Here is a 17,095-nt window from a genome sequence, read left to right on the forward strand (position 1 = left end):
AATAATTATTTTTAAATTTGATTTAAAAAAAAATGATTACGACACTCACGTTACTAAGTTATGTGTTGGTTAAGTGATTTATACGATGGCGTGGTCGGCTTTGCGTTTTCAACTCTCTTTCTTGCATGTTAGTTGTTTTCAATTATATATATTTTAAAAATATTTTAAAAACTATATATTATATATATTCAAAATATTTTAAAAATTATATATTATATAGTTTTCAAAATGTTTTAAAAACCGATATATTATATTTTCAAAATGTTTTAAAAAACCATATTATATATATATTTCAAAAAACGATTTTTAAAAAAAAATTATACGGTATTAAAAAACCTCGAACAAAAATGAATGTCTACACCTAACCCAAAGATCGATGATTTCAAATTTCAAATTAAATCGAAATCTATTTTTTAAATAAAGTAATAATTATTTTTAAATTTGATTTTTCAAAAAAATGATTACGACACTCACGTTACTAAGTTGTGTTGGTTAAGTGATTTATTCGATCCCTTGGTCCGCTTTGCGTTTTCAACTCTCTTTCTTGCATATTGGTTGCTTTTGCTTAAATTAAAAAAATATATATATAATTATTCAATTATAGAAGATTTTGAATATATTGAATGGTTTTGATTAAAAGAAATTTTGTTTTTTACTTAAAGTGAACTTTTCAAAACCTATCAATTTGAATCAATTCTTAGAAAATATTATAAACATGTATTATCTTGTAATCATTTTAAATTATTCAAAAAAATTATAGAAGATTTTAATTTCATTATTGGTTTATTAATTTTTTTGATTATATTATTTAATTATTTAAATTACGTCAATTAAATCATTTTTATGAATATCTGATAGAAAAATTAACTTGATAATTACTATAATTGATATAATTACATATTTAATCTTTATTACTTATATATACTATTAATTTACCGAAGAATCTTGAAATGTTTAAATCAAGTAAAGTGTACCACAAAATGATGTTGATTGTTGAACTTTTCAAAGACTCCATTTGTTTCAATAGAAACCCAACATGAACATGAGCAAAGAGTCCAATACCCCTATTAGCATAAAGAGGATGGCAATACCAATCATCTCATCCCTTCTCCTCTCCATCAACCTCAACCTTTCCTCAGCCTCTGCCGCATCTCTTTGGGTTGCCCTTAGTGACTCGGTCATCATCCTTTTCTCTTCTATCATCTTTGCCAATCCACTTTCCCTTCTCTTAATTCGAACAATTTCCTTTGCTCTCTGTATATTCAAAATCACAAATAAAGAATCTAACGAATGACGATAATGGTAAAAGATAATGTTGTAACTTTTCTTTTTTCAAAAAAAAAAATTGTATATACGATCCATCAAAATCAACTATTGCACACCACATGTGTACCTGAATGCTGGATTTGTACAATTTTTTCCCAACGGCTAATTTATTCCTCTTGCATTTGTTCACACTGCCAATAAATAAGAATTCTCATATTAAATAATGGACAACTGTTTTGTTATTTCTTTCTAGCAAATATAACAAAAATTTCCTACACACCTTTGAGATTTGTGATGGCTTCGAGCCAAGACTAAGCTTTTGTTTTTACTAATTTCTCGTCTGACCTGTTGGAAAAATTGAGTGTGTCAAATATTATATTAAAAAAGGAAAAGATATTCATGTGCTTATGGTTTTGATTTAACCTTGATTTTTTAAAGTTATAATTGAAATTATTAATAATATATATGTATGGCTATAATCATAATCAACTAATATAATAAAAAATAAACTATAATTATAGCTAATACTTTTATATAATTACAGTCAAAAGTAATAATTGAAATTTATTAATAAAAATTAATCAATAATTGTAATAAAAAATTATTCCATAGCCCCAAGAAGCGAAACCTAGCGCTGTTTTTCTTTCTTTTTTTTTAGATTATTAGGCTCCATGGTGGGGTTAGGGATGACCAACGGCCAAGAACCTAGCAGTAATGGATACGCTCCGATGGTGACGATTAGCAGAGAAGACGTGGGCATCGCTGGTCAAGATTTAGACAATTACGATAAACACAACATAATTAAAAAGGTGATGACAATCGCTAATTAAATCTCTGGTCAGTAGGGTGACCACAGCATGAGCAGAAGAGACGAAAACCCGAGTCAACAGTTGACTCCAGATTCAAGAGATTCGAGGAACCATATTCAGTATCCTATTGGTGAATTTGGAATTCCGGGCGACAGCAGGCCATGACTCGATTTCGAAACAGATCGGACGCCTAGGAGCGCAATTCAGAGAAGCTTTTGGGATGATTTTTTGTTTGGGGGGAGAAATCGACAAAAGAGAAAAGAAGAGGTAATAAGACAGCAGTTTCAAAGACAAAAAAATCTCACCGGCGCCATCTTGAACTGAGAAATAATAGATAGCTATGAGGTACGGAGAGTCGAGGGGACAGGTGGGTGGGTTTTATAGGTAAATTGTTATTTGAGCACCTCTTTTGCCGACCATGGCCTTATCTACAAATCAGGTCTGCTCTTAGCAAAACACTGACGCGGTATAACAAATCCACCAACCCTTGGCATATATCAGATGAACCTTAAGAAAAAGGGGGGAAGTATCCTATATTAATTACTTTTTTTTTTTGGATTTTTCCTTTTAATTTAATATTTTCAATTAAAATTATAAAACATGCCTAAGGCACGAATTAACTTACCTTAGTGGTTAAAGAAATCATTGTTATTCTTAGAGGTCACGGGTTCGAGCACCAATGATTACAGTATGGTGATTGAACGTTTATTGTCAAATGGTTGAAAGTATTTAGAACAGTTATTACTTTGTAATCACTTTAACTTAATAAAAAATTAAAATTAAAAAACTTTATTTGATTATAATTATTAAATTAAATTATAAATTTTATTATATTCTAATATAAACGTACCTCAAACATAATATATATTTTTAATTATATAATTTTTATTTTAAATATTGTCATTAATTTTTAATTATAAATGAACCAATCTACCTCAATAATTAAAGAATGATTGTTATCACTAGAAGTCACAGGTTCAAAGATATTGTATGTGGAATATATTTTAATATCTATCATATATGAGGAAGTGTTACATATGAATTTTTTATAAAATTAAAAAATCAATTATAAATATCATTAAATTTTGGAAATTTATAAATTATAAGTTACTGTTTAAGTTTTTTATTTTTTAAAACAATTGAAAATTTTTCAAATTTTCTATATATTTTTTTCATAATAAATATTAATACCACTTGGGGGTTTCTTATCGCTTCATGTGGGATTTCTTATTGAGCCATGACATCTTAACAAAATGACATTAATTTTGGACTAACAGATATAACTGTTTGCAACTTCAAGCACCAAAATGTTAATTTTCTAAAATATTAATGTGGCAAAATTGAACAACTTTGAAGTCATATTTATCATTATAAAAATATCTTTTCCTCATGCATTCTATCAAAATTATCCCTTTGATCCTTATATTATTATTTTTCTTAATTTCACCTATATTATATTTGTTTACATGTTTATCCCTCCTGTTTAAACATGTAAATTTGCTTGGATGGGCATTGAAAAAAATAGATTTTTCATTAGGGGTGGTTCAAACTTTATTTTTCCAAATATGAGGAATCCTACAGTGAACAACCCGAGCACCTAACATTTTATAGTTTTTCATGACCGGTGCACCATGACTAACCTCTCTCTCTACTGCAGTTATATCTGGCCGGAGTACTATGGTTGGCCTCTTGAAGACGCCAAAGATGAGTACGTCAGATGTTGCCAGAGACGAAGAGTTGAAGATGACGGGTGCTTCGGTCGTATTTCGAAAGATGTCATGTGCTTTGCTCGACTTCTGACGTTCAATATAGCATTCACTATACTTCAAAAAATAAAATTTTCACTCCCCCATTTCAACTTTTTTTCAAAGCTCCATCCAAGAATTTTTTTCGTTAGAACAAAATATGACATGAGCAATGATAATCACATGTAATATTTGTTGAGAGAATCATTTTTTCAATTTTTTCATGGGGTATAAATATCTCGATTATGTGATGGTTAGTGTCAAACTTGAGCTCACCATGCTCGTTAATAGGCTGGTAGACTATGTAGATATATCTATCAATTATCGAATTTGCTTTTGTCAAAGATCGCGTCAAAGACATAAAAATATGGAGTCAAAATAGCAATTCAGACGGAGAATAGTTTCAGAGATGATGTATCCACAAAAATTTTGGAGGATATGTTTAGAGCACGGAGTTATCTATGGATCTTTATTGACAAGACATGATAGTTTTCGGAGGGTCTTCTCTAGAGTTGTCTCCCCTTAGTCGATATCTCCGGATAGACACCTTTACTAACCAGAGCTGCCCAAGGAATCAATATCATCCAGGTACATGAGTGTCATAGTTTTTGAGCCAGATACAATGCATAGAACATATCTCTAACAGAACCATACGATATATTAGAGCAAAATTTAAGACCTGAAAACTAGATCTATTTAGCCTACTAACCTACGAGTAGTGATAGTTACCATATATATAACACCACCAGCTAGGGCAACTATAAATAACGATTGAGAAGAGATCCTCTTTACTTTCTTCTCATTCAATCTCATTTTTTTCTCTTTATGCTTTCATCTCTCTCACATAGAAATATCGATCAACGAACATTATTTCACATATTACGGTTCTTAATTTAATCTAAAACAAGAAAATCACCAACTATTGACTAAATAAATTTATTCACATTAATAAATTTATTTTATTATAATTGCAAAAGAAGTAGAGTTCTAGACAAATGATGGTACAATAATTAAACTAAATTAAAAAATATAGATTAAATTGAAAATAAGATTAAAGTAGGAAAAATGTCACGCCTCGATTTTAGGGCTAGAATTTTATTCGACATTTTGAGGACTAAGGTGGGACTTTTAAGAAATTTAGAAATTTTTTATGTGAATTTATGGAAGTTTTAAAGGACTAAATATAAATGTTAAAGTTTGAAATCTATATTAAAAGGGAATTATGGAACTTATGGACGAAGCTGAAATGGGTTGGAGCTAGAAGACAAGAAGGTCAAACTATGTATAGTTTGATGACCTTGAAGGTAATTTGTCCATTTTATTTGGAAGGGTTATGTTTAAGACAAAAAGATATATTTTTTATTATGATAGGTTTTGAAACAATGACCAAAAGAAGTTTAGCAAAGGCTTTACAAAATTGGCTAGGCAATTGTTGTGATAAACAATAATAATAATAAATATAAAAGTCAATGTTTTTAAAGATCTAGAGAATTCTGAAATTTTCATCTTTCTTCAAACCTTTCAACCAACCTCTTCAACTGTTGAAGCTCTGACGTCCACTCTCTGACAGTTTGTGGTGTGCATCATCACTACCGCCAACACCTTCTCCTTCTCGCGACCAAAGCCTTACCCTTTACTCACCGTGAAATAACGTCAAACGTCATAAGAATTACCCCAAAAAATAACTCGAAAACTAAGGTTTCCCTCAATTTTTCATCGTTTCATCACCGATTTACAAGTTGTGATCGACACCATCAGTATCACCAGCTTTGGAGCATTTTTGGGCATCGACTGGTGGCTTTGGTGTCAAAATCGCTACAATCATTGTGAATAGTAAAGGGGATGAAATTCAGACGTTTGAGAAAACCTATTTCTGCCCTTTATCATCATAAAACAACATTAACAAGTGACTCCAAATTCCTCAGTGATGAGTCTGGAAAGTTTGGTGTCATTTCGACGTTTGTCACCGTCGCATGTGCCCTACACGTCGTTCCCTATGTGTGGGTTTTTCATCTAGGAGCTTTTAGAAAATTGGTATGGATTACCATAATTGGTCCAGACCTCCCGAATCAATCCAGTCTAGTTCGAGCCAAGCTGATCACCTAAGTTGAGCTGAGCCACTGTTAATCGATGATGATTGATCATCACTGGCTGGTCGTTGATTGTCATTGACTTTTCCGGAACACTTCTCTTGATTTTTTTTGATGCATTGAGTGGTGTAACACCCTCAGACCGATGTGGGTGACTCGATCTGATCCGAGGTATCACATCAAGGCCACCTGAGTGGCCTACAGTAAAAATTCAAGAAAACTTTAAAATTTTTGTTAATCCATTTAAAATTGTAAAATAATTTATAGATAAAATACAAGTTCAGAAAATCATTTATATATTAAAATAAAATCCACTAATATCCAGTAGTAACACAAGTTTCAAACTTGAATATAAAAACATAACACAACCTACATGCCTCCTAATTACATGCACCGTACCACGCAAGCAATGTCGGTGGAACTCCTTTACTGAAGTCGGTAAAAGTACATGATCAAACTCTTTAACCTAAAATGGTAAGTAACCGAGTGAGCTTTGGAAAGCTTAGTAATACAGAACTACCAAATGAATACCGTAGGTCATCAGGTATATTGTAAAGCATAACTTCCTTAACGGGATAGACGTCATCAGATTCTAACGATGAATTCAAATTCCATTAGCTGAGTCTTCAGTTACAAATATGAATTTACGGTCTGAAGAAAGTATTCAGAGAGAAACATATTCAGAAGATTTAATTAGGGAGTCTAGTGTGTTCCAACAAAATAGAGAAATGTATACAAATCCTTAAAAAACATTAGTAGTTTAATACATATTTTAAAACCACAATAATACCCTCCAACCGAACACCGATATGAAATTCCCCATAACTGCATCCATAAGGACTTACCCTAGGACCATTGGGCATAGATGTCAACCTAAGGGAGCACATTGGGTCCATAAGGTCTTACCCTAGCCGAAGCATAGGTGCCCACCTGAGGGTGTGCCCTTAGGCCCATTAGGACTTACCCAATGCAAAAGCAGAGGATCTACCCTAAAGGAGTACCTTAGGGTCCATAAGATCTTACCAATAGGCTCATTGGGCCCAGGAGCTCACCCAAGGGTCGCCTTAGGTCCATAAGAAATTACCAGCTTGATCAGTGTTGAACATGCATGAGGAATTACCAGCTTGATTGGAGCTGAACCTACATACTCCAGAATCCTACCCAAACAATATCCTAATAATTGGTTCATATAGTAAACAGTAGATTCCATAATCCATAAATTAGGAACGATTATATTTTCCAGTGAAAACATGTAACTAAAGAACACATATCATGTAGCCGTAGTTCATAAACAGCAAATCGATACATTAATAAATTCAAATTTTCAGAAAATTACATTTTAAAATAGGTAAAAAAAATTATATGGCACATAAAGAACACACTGAGGATCCAGTTATTTTTCAGAGGTATTTAACAATTATCAAGCGGGGGAAACACAAAACTTCTACAAACTAATTGAATTTCAGAAACGAGATCCTTATAAAAAAGGGGTTTGATAGCTAATTGATTCATCAGTCATTCAAGAAGTGATTTATCAAGATCATACAGTATTCAGATATATCAGCAACGTATTCCAAAATTATTCCATCAAAATTTATTTAGGATTCAAACATTCCTAAAGTGATTCCATCAATTAGGCTTATAAGGGCATTTTAGTTATTTAATTCCTGAGAAATTTGATAAATTAATTTAAAAAGGGTATGCATTATTTACAAAATTTTTGGATTTCAAGTATCTTAATAGGTTTCCAATTCCAATCGCATTGTACAATTCCTAGCAAAGGCGACACTTATCTATTATGTAGGTAGAGAAACTTCACGAATATTCATTTCTTAAAACTAGTTGCATTGCATGATCAAACCGATCACCTTCAGAACCATCTTTGGATGGATCATAAGGAGATAAACATGTATTTAAGTAATATTTATTTACTTCTCATATAGTAATAATATTAAGGATGATCGACCTACTTAGGTCATACTCTATAAACCTCAAAAGTGTTACAACATTTAAATCTTCATCGATATCTTCAGAAGTTATCCAAAGGCATTTGCTTAATCCAAGTCAATAGGGTATTTAGATAATTCTGATATTCGAGGTAGATTTATTCATTCTAGAGTTTAAGGGTATTTAGTCATTCCAGGGATTGGGGTGTACTTTAGGTTATTACACACTTTAGTGGTATTTTGGTTATTTTATAGTTTAAGGGTATTTCAGTCATTTCCTTCCATACAGTCTTTCCATTCAATTCAACTTGTCATTTATTTTAGTCATTTCAAATAATTCAGACGTAAAAAGTACTTCCATGGTGTTAATCTTTAAGTACTTGCTCATAAATCATAAATTCTATGTTTTGAGCCTTTACGGAGGTTATGAACTGATTATCAATGATTCTCCGAACAAATCATGAAATTAACAGGTGAATCAGTAATTTTATCATGTCAAAAAGCCAATTCTCATGTCAAATCCACTAACAAGAGCAATTACATGTCATTTTTACATCTCATGGGCAATTTCGTAATTTCTTATCCAAATATTTTTTTTGTATTACAACTTTTAATGGGAAAAATCATAATTTAAGGTTTATGTGGTTAATCATTGCACTGGTTAATCACTGAACTTGGAATTATTTTTTACCAGACTTCTAATTTCTGATAGAGTCACCCGAGTCTTATTACTTGACATATTGTTTATTGTATTCAGATTGAGTTTAAATATGATTAACTACATACATTTGACGAAATATTTTTCCATGCATTAATCAATACCAACATGTTTCATAAAACATGCAAAAAGGTAGTAATTATTACCTCGGTTCTCGAGCTACACCGGTCGAACATTTAAACTCTATTTGATTGCTCTCAAACCTAAATCCAACGGTCAATAATATCTCAGATACATATCAACAGAAACGACATCATAAACGAAGCTTAATTGTAAAAAATGAATATAATTCAGAGGTTAATCAATGAAAAATAATTTATTGGGTTTGAATTTGATAAAATAGACTTCTTATTCGAACTTAGAACGTCGAAAAATATAAAATATGACTTTTTCAAAAAAAAAATAGTCAACTACGCTGCCAAAAACTCCTTATTCTCAAGTTCGAGCTTATTAACTTTGATTTCAACCTTCTATTCTTCTCATGAACTTGAACCATCTCTATTACAAAATTGAATCCAAATAATTTCCATTACCACAAAAATAATTTAATAAAATAAATAATAATTTAAAGGCCGAATTTAGTATTTAGCTACCAAGGTTAGGGAAAAAATTAATCTTATTGAAACTATTAAGATATAAACATAACTACATAGAAACTAGAAAACAAGGTTAAGTTCTTACCATTCCTCGAGGACTAATTTGGTGATTTCCCATTTTTCCCATTTCATATGTTATTCTCCAACAAAATTCGAGTCAATCCATTTATAGGGGATCATCGGTCGATCACCGATGACCACCACATCGAGGCGCGACGAGGAACTAATTTCAATGGCACCGGTGGTGGAAGCCACAACTGTCCGGTTGGTGATGAATCGGTGAAAAATCAAGAAAGAGGCTTGAATTCCGATTAACTTTCGAGACCTCTTCCAATGTTTAACACTGACGCTTCACGACGAGAGAAAGGTTGGGCTTGGGTCGCGAGACGATAATGATCTCACTGATAGAGACGGTGCACGCCACGAGTGACTGGAGATAGACTTGGCGGTGACGGGCAAGGGTGAAGTTTTATGGGTTTTGGGTATTGGGTATTGGTTTTTCCCCCATGGAGAAGATGATTAGTTATTGCCATCTCTAACTCTGTTTATCAAATAATTTTAATAATTTAGTCTTGAATGGTAGCTTAGCCTAGGTGATAAAGGCATGGGCTCCATTATTGCAAAAGGTCATAGGTTCAATCCCATTAAATAACTTATTTTTTTTTTCATTTTTTCACTAAATGGGAAGGACAATCTCAAGCTTGCGTCCTTGAACTTTAAGTAATTTCAAAATTTACCATAAAATTTTGAGAATCATGCAATTTGGCCCCTTAAAATATTTGCCCTAACTTTAGGGTGTGATAATTTTGGGGTTTGTTTTACCAAATTCAAACTCGATAAGCTATTTTTTAGCGTGATTGAATGGAGTTTCTATGATCGATCAATGTAGCTCGAAAATTAAGATAATACTTTACTACCTCTTGCATGTTTTATGGTACATGTTAGTAATTGTTTGATGCTTAAATAAAAAGAATTGGACATGTAATTAATGTTAATTATTATAAACACATAATGATTTTGGTAAAATGAAAATAAATAGATTAAGACTCGAATGACTGGTATAAGAATTTAGAAGACCGATAGAAAATTCTAACCTTAGTGATTGTTTGTTTAAGTAGTTAACCTCGAAACATTCATTTTTGATTGTATTTTTTAAAAGATTTTAATACCTGAAATTCTTGGATGTGAAATGATAAAAATTCCCTTGAGATAAAAATATGACATGGTTTACCTCTGATAATGAAAATGATATAAAAATTTATATTGACCAAATATAATCCATAAATCATCTGTTTAAGTTCATAATATATTGAAAAACACCGATAACCATATAATTTTCCTCGAGATCGTAAAATATTCAGATTTAGTGGTTTTTGAATAAACATCTGAAAATCGATTTACCGGAAGTACTTTACAAGCCTGAATTATTTGAAAAATATCCTTGAGTGCTAAAACAATTTAAATACTCTAATGACCTAGATTAAGGGAATGCCTTTGAATAAGTTATGAAAATACTTGTGAAGCTTTAAATGTTGTATCGTCCTTAGGGGCATTTGGTTTACAGAATGTAAGATTACCTTTGGGAAAATATTATGGGAATATACAATTACTATAGGAATGTTGTATTACTTGGTTTGGTTTGTTTAGCATGAATGTAAAATTACAGTGTTTGGTTAAAGGAATATAAGATTACTTATCTGCATATTTTACCAAATTATCCTTGTGATATATATATATATATATATATTTAAAAAGTTAAAATTTAATATTAAATTATAAATATTTGAACGAAAAATTTATAGAGATATTTTAATCGTTATACTATCTAACATTTGAGAAAAATATATTTAATATATAATTAGTATATCAAAATTATATATTTAAATAATTTTCATAAGCATCATATTTATTTATAAAAAATATAATATAATATGAAAAAATAATATTATGATCTCGAGTGGATAAAGATATTATTTTTTCATATATAAGATCTATTTTTTAATAATTTAAAGTTATCTATTATTTTAAATAATTACATTTTTACAATCATATTATTTTTTACCTTATAAAATTATAAATGATTAATATATTGAATATTAAAATAAAAAATTATTTTAAATATTTGAATTTATTAATATTTTGCTAAATTAAACTCTTTGTGTATTCTTGTCCAAAGTGGTGAGAATTGTCTAATACATAAGAATTTGAAGTAATGACATTCCCATCGTTTTAACTAAAAAATGCTACTATTAGGAAAAGATTAATCATTGGTAATAATATTTTTCGCGAACCAAATGTATGAATGCAATTCCGAAAAATATTATTCTCTTTGGTAATGTTCTTTTCTGCGAACCAAATACCCCCTAAGGGTCCTGGAGTACAACCTAAGTATGTTGGTTAGACTTGTTACTATTACAATAGTGGAAAGGAATACCACCTAATACATGTCTATTTCCTCGAGGCACGTTCAATGATGGTTTGTGGAGGTGATTTGATGTAAGGTCGTTGGGGTCGATATCACTTGATGTAAAGTGATTCTACCTTATCGATTGATTGTGGATCTAGGAAGGAAGCAAAATAACCTGCATAAGATAATAGCTCAAATAGATAGGTTTAGGTGGTAAACGTGATGGTGAAATGGTAGGTTAATTTATGATAGAGATGGTAGAGGAAGACGATTGTTATGGTTATGGTATGCTTAACGAAACAATGGAATGTGATGAGGATAATATCTTAGAATGACCAAGGAAGAACCAATGCTATAAAGAGAAAAGACCCAGCCTTACAAATCACTACTAAGGGGTGGAAATAAGGACTTTGACCCACTATCTATAAAGAGATAGAAACCACAAGTATCAAGATGAATAAGGATTGACGCCATAAGTAATTGAATTACTTGATAAGTCGATATAATTAATTGAATTACAATGCAACATGAAATCCTATTTATAGGACTTGAAAATGTTTTGGTCAAATAATGCATAGTGATGTGGCCATCCTTTACACTTTCCTAAAGACATAATTTAAAGGCATAATTTAAACATAATTATCATGCATATATTAGGTGTATATTCGGTCAAGTGTAGGAATATGTCTCCTTGGCTGAATCCTTCAAGTTGTGGCTAAGTGGAGACAATCATCTTGCTTTGCTGTTCACGCACATGGGCTATTTTGGTAGTGCAATTTTGTGTATGATGTGCAGCAACAACTTAGCGTGTATTGTCTTCATTTCAAGCTTGATTGAGTGGGTAGATAATTAGCAAAACAAGGGCTGGTGGTGTCGAGCTATCATTGTGCATTTCCAGCTGAACTTAAACACTAAATAGTGCCCCACGATCTGTCATATTTGATGAGTTGTTGGTGAGTTGTTTATGTCTTATTAATGCTCCAACAAGCTGCCAATTGTGTGTCATGCTCCACTAAACCTTGCTACCGTGTTGGTGAGTTTGATGTGTCTTCTAAGTGCTCCACTATGCTGTCCCAACATAAGGCATGTTCTAATGTTCCTACATGTGCAAGGAAGACAAGTATTTTAATGGCATTGATATGTTATGAACTAATACCTTGCTTCCGTGCATTGCTTGTGATTGTGAGCTTTTGGTTGCATGTTTATTAACTACAAATGCCAATAAACAACACGTGAAAAACTCAAGAACTAAGATGAATATAATGAGTTACACGAATGTATGTATGTTGCCATGATGAATGCGAATGCAAGTCTATATAATATGCTTTAAAAAATAACAAGGTGCACGAAGTACTCATACTAAGTTATTCATTAACTATTAAAACATTATATAACTTAACATAGGAGGGTGTCAAGTTTTCAAATGAATCAAAAGTTTCAAGAAACTTAGTTAAGAGTACTTCCCTGAATTGTTTGGCCCTTGATCTAGTAATGGGACCTTATGGCATGACTTCTGGATCTGAAGTGAGTGTGATCACATCATCCCCCCTTATTTTAAGCGATTTGTCCCCAAATCATCTCCATTCTCAAAGGGTGTTAAGTCTGCAATGTTGAATGAAGCACTGACGCCACCAAACTCACCGGACAACTCTAGTTTATAAGCATTGTCATTGATCATTTCCACAATCTGGAATGGGCCATCTCCTTGGGGTAATAATTTGGACTTTCTTTGATTTGGAAACCTCTTCTTTCTAAAGTGTACCCAAACCCAATCTCCTACTTCAAAAGTTACCTTTTTCCTTCCTTTGTTTGCTTGCTGCTCATATTGTCTAGTTCTTCTTTCAATATTGTCATTGACTTGTTAATTGAGTCTTTTAACAAATTTTGCCTTGTCATTTCCATCTTTATTCACTATTTGATCACAATGTAAAGGAAGTAAGTCCAAAGGAGTTAAAGGATTGAAACCATACACTACCTCAAATGGAGAATATTTGGTTACTGAATGATTGGTTTGGTTGTATGCAAACTCCACGTGTGGTAGGCATTCCTCCCAAGTCTCTATGTTCTTTTTGATTATGGATTTAATTAATGTTGACAAAACTCTATTGACTACTTTAATTTGTCCATCTGTTTGAGGATGATAGATAGTAGAGAAGAGTAGTTTTGTGCCAACTTTACTCCACAAAGTCCTCCAAAAATGGCTAAAAATTTTGGCATTTCTATTCGATATAATGGTTCGAGGAAGTCCATGTAACCTTACCACTTCTTTGAATAATAAGTTTGCAACATGAATAGCATCATCGGTTTTGTTACAGGGTATAAAATGAGCCATCTTGGAAAATCGGTCAACCACCACATATATCAAATCCTTACCACTTTTGGTTCGAGGTAAGCCCAAAACAAAATCCATAGAGACATCTACCCATGGCATGGTTGGTATCGGTAATGGCATGTATAATCCATGAGGTATGACTCTTGATTTCACCTTTCTACACACTAAGCACCATTCAGATACCTTTTCAACATACATTTTCATCTTTGGCCAAAAGAGGTGTTCTTTCAAGATGCTAAGTGTCTTCTTAACGCCAAAGTGTCTCATAAGTCCCCCTTTATGTGCTTCTTTGATTAACACTTCTCTCATAGAACCTTGTGGGATACAAAGTCTCCCTTCCTTGAAAAGATACCCATCATGCTGATAATATTTGTCATGAGCACCTGTTTCACATAACTTATATCTTTCTCCAAAGTCCAAATCAGTAGCATAATGTTCCTTAATGAATGAAAAACCAAGGAGTTTGGAATCCAATGTAACACCCCCAACCCGTACCCGACCCGGATACGAATCTGAGGTGTCACATTGACTTTTCAAAACAGGTACTTGTACAAACTAGTGAATAATTTTAAAACTTTTATTAAAACAACTGACTAAATTACATAAAAGATATTCATATGATTTTAGAAAAACTAATTAGAGCATATCAAATTCAAATCTTTATTTACATGCCAATTACCATCCGTATTATAACATCCATATTATACAATGCTTTTCTGATCTGATCTTTGGAAAGGAGGAACTGACCTGTCTTGCTTAACTTTTATCATTCTTCCTCTTCTTGGTACCTACGTATGAAACAATCACACGCTAAGTCGTTGACTTAGTGAGGCATATAAAACATATAACAGAAATCATAGTACATTTTATATATCAAAATACATACATGTACATATACCCTCATTATCGAAATCTATATTTATCATATGATCTTATATTTATCATTTCTGTATATCATATAACACATTTATCATTTCACAAATAAACATATATAATATCATATAATTCATGTAACATATTCCATATCCCCAAAAGAATATGCATCATATGTATTGAATTTGTTATTGTCTTTTTATTAGCCCATATACACCTGTGAGAACTTAAGGTATGTGAGTACATTGAGGTTGTGCACTAATGCTGTCACCACATCTCGTATAAATTCCCTCATGGGGCACCGAACATTTGTTCAGTATTCGTCCCGAAAACCACTATGTCCCGAAGGACTACTAGATACGTCCCGAATGACCACTAGATACGTCCCGAAGGACCACTGGATACGTCCCGAAGGACCACTGGATACGTCTCGAATGACCACTATGTCCTGAAGGACTAATATACCCTCGACTCTTGGCATGCCAACTATACCCGTAGCTCTCGTATAACATAACATGGGCATTATTATTTATGTTATCACACTTTCACATATTCACATGTACATGTCACTTTCATATGATTCATATTCATATGTCATTTAACTTGTAACACTTCTCATATTCATATAACATGAATATCACTAGTATCTCTTGTTATCATATGCTTCACATATATCATATATATCATATTCATCTTTCCATTTATTTACCTAAGCCACATAACATTTACAAGAACATATCCATACATATAATCAAACATACATGCATTTTCATGTCATTCATTTCACTCTCTATATCCTTATCACATAGCTTATTTGATCTCTCATGTTCTTATGTAAGCACATATATATATCACACAACACATAGAACATGTTAAACATATCACATACAATAACATTTTAAGAGTTACTTCTTACCATAGTAACTCTGTCAGTGGCTCATCGCAAGCCAATGTTCGTTCTATAAGTACAATTTAAATTGCACTCACCTTAGCCTTGTTTTCTTTGAATCAATCTTAATCCTTTGATTGTTCCGGAATAGTATTACGCTCTAAATCTACATAGCAATACATTGATACATATCAGTATACTAATTACATTAGATATATCTTAAACTATCACTTCTTAGGCTAAGAGAAAAGCTAATTTCAACTCTTAATGAAGGTATGCATCGATGCACTATACAGTGTATCGATGCATCCTTAACGGTGCATCGATGCACTTACTTGTGCATCAGTGCACCAAATACATTCGATGTTTCTTCTTTAAAGGGTGCATCGATACACCTTACCCAGAAATTATATTTCAAGCCCAAAAATATCAACTCTTCACTCAATTCTTCTATTTTAAGCCCCTATCATGTCATTAAACTCAACTATCACTTTATAAACCACTTATATCCATATAAACTATCTTTATTTTCCATATCTCTTCATGATTCTTAAAATTAAAAATCATACCCAATTTTTCATGTTATCTAAACTTTGATTTAACACTTATAACTTCTTATTAACACCTATGACAAGTCAAATTCCATCTCAACGTTCATTTATTAACTCTTTTTTCAGAAATTCACTTTAAAACTCATTTTCTTTAATCTTTTATAACCTCTTCATCTTTTGATTTTAAGATAACTTAAGCTTTCCCTAAGCTTAAGTATCACCTAATGATTAAAACTCCACTTAAATTTTAACTAATAATCAACAACTAAGAAATCTTACCTTTGCTATGGAGCTTACGGGGAGAAGAAGGAGAAGAAGAAGAAGAAGGAAATAAGCTTCTAGATACTCCCTACCCATATGCTTATCTCTTTAATAAGAGATAAATATATTTTTCATAAAAAAACCATTATATCCCTTCCATAATTCCCTAATTACCATTTAATCCAATACAGAATATTCATACATAAATCATTGAACTTTTAAATAAATTATAATTTTGTCACCAAATTTTTAAAATTTACAATTTGGTCACCAACCCATAATTTAGGATGTTACATCCAAAGTGTTAAGTAAAACATACCTGCGTGAAAGAGCATCTGCCACAATATTATCCTTTCCTTTCTTATAACGGATGACATAGGGAAATGATTCAAGGAATTCGACCCATTTGGCATGTCTCTTGTTGTGTTTTTGTTGTCCCTTGATGTGTTTTAATGCTTCAAGATAAGTGTGTATAAAAAATTCCCTTAACAATAAGTAGTGCCGCCATGTCTCAAATGTCCGAATGAGTGCATACATTTCTTTTTCATAGGTTGGATAGTTCAAAGTTGCACCATTTAGTTTTTCGCTAAAGTAGGCGATTGGTTTTCCCTC

General features: G+C 31.9%; 1 protein-coding gene across 1 annotated transcript; it reads right to left on the reverse strand.

Moving 5' to 3' along the window:
* Nucleotides 1-959: 959 nt before the first annotated feature.
* On the reverse strand, nucleotides 960-2,472 carry LOC120154968. The gene is made up of 4 exons (XM_039166570.1): nucleotides 2,381-2,472; nucleotides 1,547-1,611; nucleotides 1,394-1,457; nucleotides 960-1,254 (listed from the first exon to the last, which is right to left on the reverse strand). Exons 1-4 carry the CDS (start codon nucleotides 2,387-2,389, stop codon nucleotides 1,021-1,023), a joined length of 372 nt encoding a protein of 123 aa, XP_039022501.1. The 5' UTR covers nucleotides 2,390-2,472; the 3' UTR covers nucleotides 960-1,020.
* Between the last annotated feature and the right edge of the window lie 14,623 nt (nucleotides 2,473-17,095).

The sequence above is a fragment of the Hibiscus syriacus genome, unplaced genomic scaffold (genome assembly GCF_006381635.1).
Source record: "Hibiscus syriacus cultivar Baekdansim isolate YM2019G1 unplaced genomic scaffold, ASM638163v2 tig00111156_pilon, whole genome shotgun sequence".
NCBI classification, from domain to species: domain Eukaryota; kingdom Viridiplantae; phylum Streptophyta; class Magnoliopsida; order Malvales; family Malvaceae; genus Hibiscus; species Hibiscus syriacus.